Source organism: Taudactylus pleione, unplaced genomic scaffold, assembly GCF_031769625.1.
Source record: "Taudactylus pleione unplaced genomic scaffold, aTauple2 ptg000016l, whole genome shotgun sequence".
NCBI lineage: Eukaryota > Metazoa > Chordata > Amphibia > Anura > Myobatrachidae > Taudactylus > Taudactylus pleione.
The window spans coordinates 593,613-609,014 of record NW_028284418.1 but is presented as its reverse complement, the minus strand read 5'-3'; the positions used below and the strand labels follow the sequence as shown (position 1 = coordinate 609,014).

Sequence of the window (15,402 nt, the reverse complement as noted above, 5' to 3'; positions counted from 1 at the left end):
ATTCTCCATATTTGCATCATTATCTAACTCTCCATACCTGCATCACCTGACTCTCTCCATACCTGCATAATTATCTAACTCTCCATACCTTCATAATCTGGCACTCTCCATACCATCATCAATGTCTCTCTCCATACCTGCATCATTATCTGACTCTCCATACCTGCATCATCTGACTCTTCCCATGCCTGCATCATTATATAACACTCTCCATACCTGCATCTTTATCTGACTCTCCATACCTGCATCTTTATCTGACTCTCCATACCTGCATCTTTATCTGACTCTCCATACCTGCATCATTATCCGACTCTATCCATACCTGCATGATCTGACTCTCCATACCTATATCATTATCTAACTCTCTCAATGCCTGCATCATGATCTTACTCTCCATACTGCATGATCTGACTCTCCATACCTGCAGTGTGCACAACTGCAGTCAGTGAGACAAGAATCCAGATGAAAGTATTTGAGGAGAAATCACACACCTGCATCCCCCTTTGCAGTGAGAGCTACAGGATGTCCCCAGTAGTTAAGCCACAGTTCAGATATTTAATGTATACACTCGTGTTTCCCAGATTAGGCGCAGAGAACGCTGCAATAAAGGATTTCCCTATGAAGTTAAATGATTTTCAAAAACAACCTTTCAACCCATTTTGTATTCCGGGTCTCCTGGGATCTTTAGCGTTATCGGCCATAATGTGTGAGTAGAGAGAGCAAGCAATCCCCCTTCTCCGTGTGTCTGCCTCCCCGAGTGACGCGCAGTCCCTCCCGCTATATATAAGGGGCTGGCACTGCAGTAGTGGAGCGCTCAGCGGACAGCTCTTGGTGCTGAACTGAACATAGAGCGGGAGATTCCCCTCACTCAAAGCCATTGTGCTTCTGCACATCTGATACTCAAGTAGGACTTCTCAGAAGACCAAGCCATGATCACCGGAGCTTGCTGGAGGTGCCTCCTCCTCTCCTTCTTTTTCCTAAGGGGATCTGCACAGAATTTCGCACAGACGAGGTTTATATGCACTTCAGTGCCTGTTGACATGGATATGTGCACTTCATCCATGCAGAACAGTGGTCCCACAGAAGACCTGAAGACCACGATTCTGCAGCTGCGAGAGACGGTTATCCAACAAAAAGAGACGATAATGAACCAGAAAGATACTATCAGGGACCTGACTGGCAAGCTAGCTAGGTGCGAGGGTCAGACAGTCCTGGAAATCCCTTCAAGTGAACCCAAAGGTGGTGCTCCAGGCTCCCGGAAAAAGGAGACTGGGACTTCTAAAAACACAATGGGAGATTTATCGAGGAGCCCCACAGCTGAGACCCTCACTCAGCTAGGACAGACTCTGCAAAGTCTCAAGACTAGACTGGAGAACTTGGAGGTGAGACAGATTGTATATTTCCTACTCCTCGTCTTGTTTGGTGATGGTGAATGTAATAAATTGATTAAACGTAACTATTTGCTTCAGTAAAACATTGTACAATTCTGTGCAGATGCCTTGGCCAGCACAGAGATATGAATAAATATGTTTTGTGAGTGTGGATGTGTGATTTTTACAGTCTGTTTTAGAACGATAGACCTGGTATTTGAGTTTATTTTAACGTTATGGTTTTGCCGAGTCTGTTAGCTGATGTTTGTCATATTCCTGTTTGAATGAGGCGCATTGCCAAACAATTAGATAAATGATTACCTAGGTCAACACGCTTTAACGAGTTTAATTGAGAAAGTAGAATGTTAGTGATGTTTGTGACAATCCACTAACTGACTGCATGACATGCTCCTCGCAGCAGTACAGTAGAGGTAATTCATCTGTCCAAGCCACCAGCCTGAAAGATCTGCTGCAAACCAAGATAGATGACTTGGAGAAACAAGTTCTCTCTAGAGTGAACAACCTGGAGGAGGGGAAGGTAAACCTGAAGAACGAGACCGAGCTGCGAGGAAAAATTGAAAGCGCTTTAACCTCCCTTCAGCAGAGGATTACTGATTTGGAAAAAGGTGATAGCAAAAATATTGTCAAATGACTCTGTCTACTCTTCTTGCGCAGTGTTTTGGTGCAAATTATCAAGGGGAATATTTACAACACACGTTCATTGCTTATTAAATAGCAATTTAAACAGAAATGAACACATTCTGCCTCTGCCAATCACAGTGTAGTCATATTTTTGGGTTACAGAATGTATTATACTGTTTTCCAGAATACGTGTTTCAGTTGTACTTGTTTATAATCTGTATATAATCTATGGCATGGCAGATCGCAGTCATGCCAAGGGGAGGGGGTGTTATGGGTTAAATGACCTGATAGCAGAACACTGTACATTGCGCCCTTGTTATACCACCTCATTTATAATGCACACTCAGTGCCCAGTATTTATGTAGTAGACAAGTTTTAATTATTAATTTCTTTATTAATAATTTCATTATATAGAACCATTTCTGTACATCTCCCATAACACCAGATGTATTTATAAAGAGGGAGCACTGCACAATAGAATGGATTGCAGGTTGTATGTTCTATGCCAAAAACTGCATGAAGTCCACAGACATGCAATGTGACTCTTGCTGTACTTATTGTACAAAAGCATGAATCAGAGAAATAGCCATTCCACAGATGGGAGACCTTAGCTTTTTCCCACATTGTATATACCTCTGTGGATTGGTACCTGCATAGGACAGTGGGCAGCATGCACATTGCAGCTGTGTCTGTGCACCGGTCGAGGTGACCTAAAGAAAATTTAGCTGCCTCAGCAGTTTCTTCCTCCTAGACCACAGTTTGCTTTGTAATTGAGCCCATTCACCCCGGTTTGTCACCGGATGCTGGCAGAATATTGATCAGTGTTTCCAATTCGTTGCTTTACAACGTTGTAAAAAAAAAAAAAGTGTACAAGTACCCAAAGCATTTCCATATTAATAATTATTAAAGTCAACCTCGAATGGGGCTGTTGCATTATTGCCCCCTGCTGCATATCAAGGATATAACATGCTTCTAGAAAATATAGTATTTGTTCAGATGATGTCACTCAGATTAAGGTTTTCTGGTATTAGGCAGTGATTCTATTGAAATGTTTCGGCTTGTTATATATGTGCCTGTCTTTTCCTTCTATATTCAGGCCAAAAGGAGAGTAGACCTGCAGACAAATTTCAGCTCACCTTTCCCCTTAGAACGAACTACATGTATGCCAAAGTGAAGAAGAGTCTGCCAGAAATGTACGCTTTCACTGTCTGCATGTGGCTGAAGTCCAATGCTTCTCCTGGTGTTGGAACCCCATTTTCTTATGCAGTACCTGGCCAAGCCAACGAACTGGTGCTCATTGAGTGGGGGAACAATCCAATGGAAATACTAATTAATGACAAGGTAACCAAACCAGTAATCTGCATAACTTCACTGCATCTGATTACCCTGATGTATGTTTCATATCTACTTGTTCTTTAGTAGATCTTCTGAGTACAGTAATTATCTTATTTACATAACACTAATACATTTGTCCGCGCTGTACAATCAGATCTATTTTTTCAGGAATATCAGTTTCTGTGATATAATTTCCCTATCACATGCACACAAGCTCATATACCAGGGTCAGTTTTTGCATTATGGGAGAAAACTGGAGCAGAAATCATTGAAAATTTGAAATATACTACCAACCTCATGAGATTCTGTAAAACACATGTGTAAACATCCAAAGTGATGATTGTTGCTCAGTTAATAAATAATAAAACATATGTTGGATCGTCCTGATGGAACGTTGATGAAAACAACAACATATCCATGATAGGATTAAAATTTAAGGAAAAACTGTAAATATTTTTTTTTATAATGTGCACAATCACGTATCTCTGCTGCAACGTATGAAGAATATATATCCCCATCTACAGGCTATAAACAGTTACTACCGACAATAAAAATGTTTTATTAATTTAGTCGTAAAATCCTGAAATTAAAGTTTTGTAGGAGCAAGCAATGAATATATAAATATATTTATACACACACACACACACACAATTCGTCTGTATCATCTAGAATGTAGACCTTATTAAATTGTTCTCTTCTACAGGTGGCAAAATTGCCCTTTGTTATCAATGATGGTAAATGGCATCACATCTGTATTGCGTGGACCACAAGGGATGGAGTGTGGGAAGCCTATCAGGATGGAGTGCTTAGAGGAAATGGAGAAAATCTGGCTCCATATCACCCCATCAAACACCAGGGGGTCTTAGTGATCGGCCAAGAACAGGTATAATGGTTGGACAGTAGTATAACCAATACTTCTATTTCTGCTACTACTGTCATTTCAGTTTCAAATGAAAGTTGTCACAAGTGTTTCACATTTATTAATGGTTCATTTTTGTTGATTTCCTTTTACATGTGCTTTTCATAATACATATCAGTTGCCTCACATACTAATCAATGGAAATGTATATAAACCCTGTGTTCTGGGCAGTATTAGCTATGCATTTTTACATGCTCAGTGAACTACTACCATAGGTGATTGCTATCTATATGATATCTAGTTATCAAGGATTACATACAAATTTGATGTTCAGTTTTTTGAGCCATTTACATGGTAGAGTATTACTTTATTTTCATTTTCTTTTTCATAGGACACCCTAGGAGGTGGATTTGATGCCACACAGGCTTTTGTTGGGGAGCTGGCCCATTTCAATATGTGGGATAGAAAGCTGGTTGTTGGAGAGGTCTATAATCTGGCGACCTGCAGCAACAAAGCACTGACTGGTAATGTCATCAGTTGGGCAGAGACCAACATTGAGATATTTGGTGGTGCCACCAAGTGGACATTCGATGCATGTCGTCAGATCAATTGAACAGATTGTGGATTGGATTTCATTTCTCAGCTTGAAGATATCATCGGCCTCATCTTGCACCCTGCCTTTCAAATGAGGGCTCATCAGCAACAAGGTTGTTCCATTTTTTTATCCTGAAGAAAAAAACAAAAAAAAACTGTACTAGAAAAATAACCACCAAAACAGGCAAAACGATAACATTGCAACATATTCACTTGTTTTAACCATAAACCACACCTTGCATCTCAAACTTGGAGCAAGAGCTTCAGCATTTTTAGGAAAGGCACGCAAGGATATCAGCCAGAAGATTTTTAGGGAGATTCACTTTTGTATTTAGAAAGATCTCTTTACAGTTTGGTTTTCACATTGCCAACTTGGTTTAACCTTTTAGCTGCTGGAGAGGTCTGCACGGAGATGGCCTACAAGTGTCTCCAGCAGGGATGGGGTTAATCCTGAGTGCCTTGCGCTGGTACCAATATTCAGCACATTTCATTTGCATCCTTTTTAGACTTCTCCTCTTTAACTTATTAAAATCACAATAGTGTTTGTTACGCGGTTTGTTTGAGGCAATCTTGCCATCTCCAGCTCTTTTAATTTGCTTTCAAATTGCTGTCAGTGAAAGCTTTGATTTGAGCCGTGTTCACGGTCCTCACGCAGTCAGGGTTCGGGGACTTGCTTTCTATTCAATAACTCCAGCAGATGCTAAGAGCATGGCAGACAATACAGCAACCCTCCACTGGAAAAGGGTTCAGACACACAGTAGCAGTTTTTTGTGGATATATTTTATGTTTAAACGATATGTATATATTTAATTTCTCAGCCAACGCAGACTTGTTTCCCTTTATAGTCTCATGTGTGCATTACTAATTCCTGATAGTTCTGTTTTCACCCCGGTCGATTTATTTCACTCTACATGTTACTGGAATATAATCTTGAAAACACCTAGCTGTGTAAGAGGACGCTAATGAGATTTGATGATGAACAATTTTATTATGTGAAATCTTCAATTTTCCAGGCACTATTTCTAATTTATTCTAACCCCTTTGTATAATGAAAAAAAACCAAAACATAATTTTCTTATTCTATTATGCGGTTTGGATGCTTAATCTGGTTACTGTTTTTTTTTTTTTTTAAAGATTTTAAGCACTTTCTCTACTAGCCATGATTACTAATAATGTTTCAATTATAATTTTCCCATTCAAATATATGTCTAATATATTTTACCTGTATCACTGATCTATCTTATAATGTAGAGGTAGGCTGTTGGTGGCTCTCCAGCTGTTGTAGAACTACAAGACGCAGCATGTGCTATCTTATAGTTCAACACCGGTTACAGATCTGCCGATTTCCTAATTGATATCTATAATATATTTTTTCTATATTTTCTATAATAAATCACTGGTACAGTTAGATTAAGGGTTCGTTCTCAACTACACTTTGTAGTATGTTACTTATGCCTAGTTGTAGGAGCATGTTGCTTGTACAAAGGGAACAGAACAGGCCATATTTTATACACGACTATATAGTCGGCTCAGTTCTCAGAGAAATGTAAGCGAATTTACCTCTGTGAAAAACCTATTACAGGTTTGGCAACCTGGGTGCCCCCAGCTGTTCTCTATGATTCCTCTGTCTACAAGGACATGCTGGACCCAGGGCTGCATTAATGCATTAGTGGGCCTATAGTAAAAATCAGATTAGTGGGCCCCCATGTCCCTCGATGTAATGCTAGCCCTCTTGTAAAACATAGGTTCAGGATTTAAGATAGCATTAGGTACATGGAAGGGTCAGGATTAGAATTTAAGAGCTAGAGAGCCATAAATAAACCACCTGTAAAATGGAAGTAGAACAAGCCCTAATGCAATTAGTGGTAACAATTTCCTAGTAATATTTTTGCTTTATATCTGGAAGCGAGGAGTGGAGTAGAATGGAATGGGGGGGGGGGGGGGGGGGGGGAGGGTGATTTGTGGACACAGAAACCTTATCCACATATTCTGGAACCATTTATGTCTGACTGTAACTGTGCAGTATCTGACATGCTGTTATGTTTAGTCAGTACCACACTCTTCTATCAATGTAGCCATAGACAATCCCTAATGCTAAAGATGTCAATACACCTTTTTCCTTCTTGTACTCCAGACTTGCACTGAATAAAACATGCCTCTCTCAGGTACTAGCCATTTATGATGGATGCTGTTGGAATGACAGTGTATTTTTGCCTAATTACTGTGTAAACAACCCCCAGGACATACCTTATGATGTAGCTATTGAGGTAATTCCTGATAATTGCCTTCGGCAAACGTAGTTGCTTAGTGCACCCGGAAGCCTTCCTCCTTTTGATAACTCAGTGTTCTGTAACAAATTATACAAGGAAGTTTACAATATGTGATGTTATGTACAAAAAAAAAAGAAAAAAAAAGAAAAAGAGAAAACGGAAAGAGACATTTAGATGTGAGTTACCCTCCCTCAAATGACTGTAAAGATATAGTGAATTATAGAGAAAAGCACTTATTTTCACACAAATTCTATGTTTTCTACAGCGTATTTAAACTCTATGGAGACAGACTGTAATTGTCACTTGAAATCTTGTTGAGCATTTAGGGCATGAAGTTTTGAACAACCTTCCGGACAGGTAGAAGTAGAGTCTGATAATGACCTCCTTTCACATCCTTTCAGTATACGGACCTCTACATCTAAAATACAAGTTGCTTGATATAGAAGAAGAGACAGGAACAATTGTGTTTAAAATGTTCAAAACTTATCATATTATGCGACTGTGAACTAAAAAGGCTTATCTTATATCTGTGGGCAGCCTGTGGGTGTCAGTAGCCTGGGAGGGTCTGCATGATTTTGCAGTTTCCCAACATATAGAGTACTGCAGGTTGTATACTCTGGAAACACGTTACTAACCTAAATGGATATATTATCCTTTCATTTATGCATTATTTATTTCAATATATTTCCAACAAATATCGGGCAGTGGTTTCAGTTTGTAGAGAACATTTATATCTCTTCTTACTAGCAATAGTCAATATAAGTTAAATAATCCTTAGTATCTTCCAAAAGTAAAACAAAGCAATGTACGACTATTTAGAAATAGTAGCAGGAGGACTGCATGTACAAACCAGTCTGCAGAAGTCAACCTACTGCAATTTCTGCTGTGATGCTGCTAACTTTTACAAATGTATTTATTACCAGTTATTAATACAGTGCACATATTCCCCAGTGTTTTATAGAGAATATTTGGCCATTCACATCAGTCCCTGCCCCAGTGGAGATAACAATCTATGTTCCCTACCACATGTACATATACACACACTAGGGTTCACTCAAGGTTCACTTTTGTTGGAAGCCAATTAGCATACCAGTATATTTTTGGATTGTGGGAGAAAACCAGAGTACCCAGAGGAAACCCACACAAGCACGGGAAGAACATACAAACTCCACACAGGGTCATGGAGGGAATTGAACCAAAGACCTCAGTGCTGTGAGGCAGTAATGCTAACCATTACACCAACCATGCTGCCTAAATAAATTTGCATACCTATCAACAATTCAAGGCTGGGTGGTGGATATGGGACACCAAGGCGTGATCACATCATTTTACTTGGTATTTTTATGGAAACGCCTCTGGACCTCCCACACTTTGAGATAAATGTTCCAATTGCAGGATAGCAGGACAGTCCCCCTAAAATGGACACAGGAGATATGCATTTGGTATAATTACAAGATGCATTTTCATATTTGTTTAACTTGTATTTACGGTTTAGTGGTCCGTTAATTTATTCAGCAAGCATGTTAGTACAGGGGTTGGAACACACAATGTATAAAAGCTACTTCAAATCTACTGTATATGACATTTCTTGTTCAATAAGATATTTTTCTTTAAATATTCTGATTCACTGTGGATACCGGAAAGAAATCAAAGAGCAAAATCAGCTTTTAATGTAACATACTAGACCTACAACAAGTTGGGATTCTCTTCTGTGCTTGCTCACATTTATTTCTGGTAAAGAATAATTAGATATGTGTTTGCTGACCAAAGCTGTAAATTCTCCACTAATCTTGTCCTCCATATTCTCTATCCCCTTCCTTCCTTCCTTGTATGGGGTAAGTCACACAATGATAACCTCTGTCTATTCTCTCTATGTTTACCATTGGAATTCTTCATACCTTTATGTTGATTTCACTGCTAAGATTAATTGTTGACTTTATTTTTACACAATAAAAAAGAGAAGAAGCAATCTGTTGTTTTTTTTCTTTATGAGTTCGGGATTTCTTCCAAAATGTAAAATAATTTTTTTCAGAAATGTTATTGTCATTCACAAAGCTGCAAACATGTAGCAAAAATAGTGCATCTTCCCCTCATAGCACATTAGAGACTTAGGGCTCTATTTATTAACATTATTTTTACTAAAATAAAGTGAAAAAGGGTGTTTTCACACCCTTTTCACATTATTTTAGAATCACCTATAGTTATTACAGGGCAATTGGAGTAGAATTCGTAAAATTCTACTCCAACCCCTAAGTATCACTTATTTTTAGTAAGCAGATCGCATTTCCCATAAATGTAATGGGAAATGTGATCCGACCAAAGCTACTAAAAATAAATTGTAAAAAAACAACAGGGAAAGCCCTGTGATAATAACGCCACCTGGAGGTGGCGTTATCAAGGGTCTCCCCCGGTTACCGGACTCCTGCTCTGCTCTAACATGCAGAGCAGAGCCCGGAGCTGGCCCCAGTGATCAGCTGTGTGGTCTAAATAGACCGCAAGCTGATACACTGCAAAAAAAAAAAATAGTAAAAAAAAAAATTCACTTACCTGACTCCAGGGACTGGTGATCGGGGCTCCGGTGATGACTCCCCTCCAGTCAGCTGGTCTCCCATGGTGCACTGCGGCCCGGTCATCAGGTGATCGGGTCCCAGTGCAGTATGGGATATCAGCTGACCGGAGGCATGGAAGACATCACCGGAACACCGATGACTGCAGGTAAGTACTATTAAGGGAGGGGGGGTCGCGGGGGATCCGTGATTGTGGGGGCAGGGCTTAGTGTCAGGGGCGGGGCTTAGAGCCGGGGGTAGCAGCGGTGGCCGGTCGGCGCATGCGCGGGGTACTAGTCACGGTATTTTTTGGCGAAAATATCGTGACTAGAGTGCGGTGGGGATTCGCAGGGACAGAGCTTTATCGCAAGCTCTGTCCCTGAAAGAGATTTGTAGTACATCCCTGTGATAAATAGAGCCCTAAGGGGGAGATGTATCAAACCTTAGAGAGATAAAGTGAAGTGAGATAACGTACCAATCAATCAGCTTCTAACTGCCATTTCACTAGAGATGTGCGGATTCAGTTTTATTCTGTACTTATCGCCAAATTATCGCAAGTTTGGATTAGTTCGGATTTCTCTTATTGTCTATCCAAAACACATGACAGCCGGGTAGCCAATATGATGCTGTTTTCGAGATCCTCGCATATCCGAGTAAATCTGAGTAAAACCGAACTGCACATCTCTACATATTACAGGCTGTTTGAAAAACGACAGTTAGTAGCTGCACTTTATCTCTCACTAAAGTTTGATACATCTCCTTCTATTTCTGTAACTGTTTGCATGGGTAAGTGCGTCACCAAGGACATGAAGTCTGTGCCTGAATCTGTGCTCATTCTGAGTGGCGGAACTGGGCGTTTTGGAACATCCCATTCTAAATGGCCACTAACTGCATTAATGTGTCCAACTGCAAGATGATGTTGTGTGAAAATAAATTTAAATCAGCTTGAAGGGGTGGAGATTGCACATGTAAGACGAGGCTGCAGAGCCTTGATAGCCTTACTAAATATACATACTTATGGGGCTGAGAGATTGGGTATCAGAATATACTTTCCATAAAGATATTCTCCATGGAAGGCAAACGTGAAGGTGCACAATTACCAATACTATAACAATATTAACATGTACAATTGTGACAAAGTAAATAAAAGAAAACTAACTTATGGTTCATACACACGGGATGATCGTCAACGATAACGATATCATTGAACGATCTCCCGGGTCTGCTGGATGATCAATATCGATCATTCAGCACACCACCAACCCACCAACGATGGGCAACGACCCGCGATTAACGATCGTGGGTCCCTGTAGTAACCTGGGCGAAATCGACCAGGTTGGCCTGCATGCACGGTCGATGGACGATATCGTTATCGTCCATGTGTGCCCGCGCATCGCAGGTCGTTGGTGGCACCGAAAAATGCGCAAGATGAACAATAACAATATGATCGATATCGTTATCGTTTATATTGTGCATTTTAATCGTACCATGTGTACGCACTATAACAGTGTTGATCAATTTATTTAGGAGAAAAGTTAGAAAAAAAAGTTGAAATTAATTAAGGGGTGGTCTAAAATACATAATAGGCAGCACTTTATGTTATTCATTTTGCTAGAATGCGTATGCCCATATCAAAGTGCAATCTCTTAAATGGTCATGCAAAGCGTCTACACAGATGCTCCTCCCATAAGCAGAAACATGTGTGCAGCTACAATATGAACACCCACACATCTGTACAAAGTTATTCACTATGGGGTTATTCAATTATTTGTGTGAATATAGCTTCAATCTAAACAGCATGGGAGCTATTCAATTGTTTGCGCGACCTACCCGAGGCTGTATTTAACGCAGCTTTCTGCTCGCACCCTCGTAAGGTGCAAACAGAAATCTGCATAATGTAGGACTTCGGGGCTGGTCACGAGTGACGGGCAGATCACAACTGCAGCGCACCCGGTGCTTAGCACGAGAGAAGCTACTTAATGCAGCTAATCCCCTGCATTCTCCCACGAGCCGTCATGGGAATTAATTGAATAACTCCAGACCATGGACCTCACTACCAAAGGTGGAAGGGGCACAGCTGCTGTGGGGCAGAGAGCTGAGGGGGGGGGGCAATCTTCTTTGTCAAAGTTACATGTGTTATATCCAGGTTTTAAGGATATCCTTGGTTGAGCCTAGATGGTTCAATCAAAAGACTGAGGTTCTAATTAAGTCACCTGTGCCCAAGACTGGTAATCCATAAAACGTGGACCGTTAGGTTGCCTTGAGGACCGAATTTGGGATCTCTGTGATGTATACATTTTTCTACCATTGGGTGGTACATAGGGGCCCTTACAAACTTTGCTATGGGGCATTGAAATACCTAATTACGCCCCCTGCTCCAGACCAACAATTGAATCACCCCCAAAGAGCCTTTTTTCCAGCTTTATATATGGATCTTAATATATTAATTAAATGAGATATCATGAGAGCAGACTACACAAAACACCTTATATAACAGCATGACTGCAGTGTATTTAACATCAACCGATCTGACATCTTTCATCATGTTTGCCAATGCTGTGTACAATTACAGACTGTCACAACAAATAAGTAATTTTTTTGTTCAGTAGAAAAAGGTAAAAATATGCCATAATATGACAAACTATGTCTGCTATCTTCTCCTATTGATGCTATTGTTGTCACTTTTTTATTCTTTACAGAGAACGTATTATTTTATTCTATACAGGGATGCATACCTACAGAGGCCAATTCAGACTTGCATGCAAGTGCTCTGTAATTAGACGTGTATTGAAAATTGCAGATACAGTATTTGCCGTATGCAGAGTTGTACACGTGTATGTATGTAGTGAACCTATATATATTCTTGCTTAGCTAGCCGTCATTATTATCAGTGCACACTTGCACCAGACCATCTTGTCTGAAAACAGGTATATCTGTGCATACGCTCATCTAGGCATAGCCCACAGTTCAGTCACCATGCCCGCGAATGCTGTGTAGTATAGATGTGACTGTAGTATAGATGTGACTGAATTGCGTATGATTCTGAATTACCTGCAGGTGCGTACTCTCATCTTTGAAGCAAAGGCATTGTGCAAATACAGTACACGTAGTATCCATCTGCAAAACAGACTTCAGTTCAACTCATCAGCCCCAAAGTGTCAATAAAAATGTTGGCAATAAGCAGGGTGCAGAGAGGGGAAGGGAGGCAGTGCTAATTACCCAGACCTAGGATTGTTTAAGGGACCTGGGCCAGCTGTACAGGAGGAAGAATGCCACCCTCCTCAGAGCTTAGTAGTTCTCATCCATTGGGGGGCGGGAGCAGGCCTCCAGGATTTGACCACGCCTCCCCCATTACCCCTGCGCATCATTGCTCACTATGGCCCTGATCATAAGAACCACTTCATAAAATCTAAATATTTGAATTTTTAGGGTATTTTTTGCTTTGATGGTCTAATGGTCTAATACAGGCCATGCATGTTACAGTCCAGTTGAATCTTTGAGCAATTTGGCTAAACTCGTGAAGAGAATATTACACAAATCCAACCAGATTGGAATGATGCAAAACAATGAGAGAATAATGAAAATTGGAAGCATGCTGTAACCTAGGGCCTGATTCAGTAATGTATTGTAGCTGCGATTCCAAACACAGCTGCTGTGCAAAAATATGTGAATGTCGCAGACGCCGGAATATGTAATGAGACACTTACTGGGGCCATCGCAAATACAAGCAACTACATACGCAACCGCCATCACAGATTATTTAATAATTGCCCATCTGAGTAGCCCTATGGTGACGGAGAATGGCCGCCTGAACTCAGACGTCAGAATCACTTTATCTGCGAATGTAATCGCAGTTATAGGCTGAGACTCACCCCTAAAACGGCCGTAGCAGACCTGCGTTTTTTCTGCCACTTCCCGTAACCTCCCCCAAATGGTTCCTAAATGTCAATCACTTTGCAAAGAAATCCTCACTGCGAGCTGCATTGCTAAGGTACCTTTGCATGTGCGCAGAGTGACAGCAACGCATGCAGAGTCGGCCGATAATCGCTCAACTGCATAAATCTGCAACATTGCGTACATATCTGAATCAAGGCCCTGGTTAGGATTTGGTCAATGACTAAACAGTCAGTATGATAGGTGTCACCAGTTAATCTAATTTTGCATCCTACTCAATCAATGCAATTTGATTAGATTTTGATTTGTTTAAGATTGGATCACAAACTGTAGAACCAAAATCCCAGCATATGTGGGCAGCTTATTTCAATTAGCAAACCTGGCTGGCTTTTACTTACTTATTAACATGTAATGGCATTGGTGTATCTATAATGGGTGCAGGATGTACAGTGCACATGGCCGTGCCCTGGGTCCAAGGGGTCCCACAATGCATACCCTGCACCCATATAATTAAACTTACTATTTCGGAGTCCGGGCACACCAGCCGGCGCTGCAGTCAGAAATTACTGGGAAAATGGTGTGGCGGACAATTTCTCTGAGATTTGCGCATGCGCAGTAGAGAAGTCACCGGAAAAATAGCATGGCCGCCATGTTCCTGGAGACCTCCACATGTGCAGTAGACTCTGGCACAAATACAATGCTCTACTGCACTGCCAGAGAGAGGGGGCTGCACGGAGGATGCACACGAGTCCCCTCCTCTCTTAAACCGCCTCTGCATAATTGTTCATTGTTAAAGAGAATATAAAAATCAAGATTTTGGAAGCATTCATGAAGTCATTGCAAGTTATTAGTACATCCAGATGGATTTTTTTCACAAGCACTTAGTTTAAATGAAGCCAACGTCTTCCTCATTGTAGCTGACCTTTGCAAAGGAAAATGCTCATAGACATTTATGAGCTTTTTAGAATCCCATGTATGGGGATTGATAGGTATTTTAAGAGTACAATATTTGTATTGTCAAAAAATTTCAATATATATGAACAAAAAAACAAAACTAACCTTACACTAGTTAACTGGAAAGTAAATGCTAATGTTAAAGTGGGGGATCAAATGCTCTAATGAACATTCAGTAGGCAATTCCATTCATCTCACAAATGTAGTGTCCAGTTTGCTTGCTTAACATTCTGTTCCATTTCTGCTCTGAATTAACTCTTTGGGCCATATGTTTGCCCTGTGATTTGTGGGCACCAGCGCAATTTGGGCAATGTAACCATTAGATTTAAAGCAGGAATTAGTTTCAAATCAAAACCAAATTGGAGAGGTAACAGGGGCAAAGGTAGGGCAACTCACTAAAGCTAGCAGAAGCATACTGTGGCGAGTCACAGGTGGTTATCAAATTACTCAATGACCCTGTACCAAATGTAGGGGTGAGCAAACAGTGCCTCTCACTGACGGGGAGAGGAGCATTGGTGACATGGATAGCACAAGGAAAAAACAGGAGGGAGGAGGGCCCTGCCCATGAGAGTTTACATACTAAAGGAAAGTGATGAACAGTTGGAGAGTGAAATGGGAAGGATATAGTAAAACAGGGAAGAGGAGATGAATATCAAGTTATGAGAAGGGTTTGTAAGCCTTAATGGTGTGTTTAAAGCAGGGGAGACTGTCAGAGAGTCTCATTATGTGAGGGAGTGAGTTCCAAAAGACTGGGGCACCATATGGAACATCTTGGAAAGTGTCCAGGGTGATGGTAAGACTGCAGTCAGAGGAGGAGCAGAGAGTGCTGGATGGAGTATGGGTGGAGATAAGGTTATTAATATACAGGGAGGGGGGGAGGAGTGGTTTATGGCTCATGGCTTTGTAACTTTGTAAGTAATGATGAGGATCTTGAAATG

General features: G+C 40.8%; 1 protein-coding gene across 1 annotated transcript; it reads left to right on the top strand.

Moving 5' to 3' along the window:
* The first annotated feature begins 824 nt into the window (after positions 1–824).
* On the top strand, positions 825–6,717 carry NPTX1 (neuronal pentraxin 1). Its single transcript, XM_088474199.1, has 5 exons — positions 825–1,382; positions 1,789–1,996; positions 3,109–3,353; positions 4,051–4,230; positions 4,598–6,717. Exons 1-5 carry the CDS (start codon positions 930–932, stop codon positions 4,817–4,819), a joined length of 1,308 nt encoding a protein of 435 aa, XP_088330325.1. The 5' UTR covers positions 825–929; the 3' UTR covers positions 4,820–6,717.
* Positions 6,718–15,402: the final 8,685 nt, after the last annotated feature.

Excerpts from the sequence above, each read along its gene's own strand:
- NPTX1 (XM_088474199.1), top strand. The coding sequence starts at position 930 with ATGATCACCGGAGCTTGCTGGAGGTGCCTCCTCCTCTCCTTCTTTTTC. Across the intron at positions 1,383-1,788 it reads CTAGACTGGAGAACTTGGAG|CAGTACAGTAGAGGTAATTC; the intron begins GTGAGACAGATT and ends TGCTCCTCGCAG. Across the intron at positions 1,997-3,108 it reads GATTACTGATTTGGAAAAAG|GCCAAAAGGAGAGTAGACCT; the intron begins GTGATAGCAAAA and ends TTCTATATTCAG.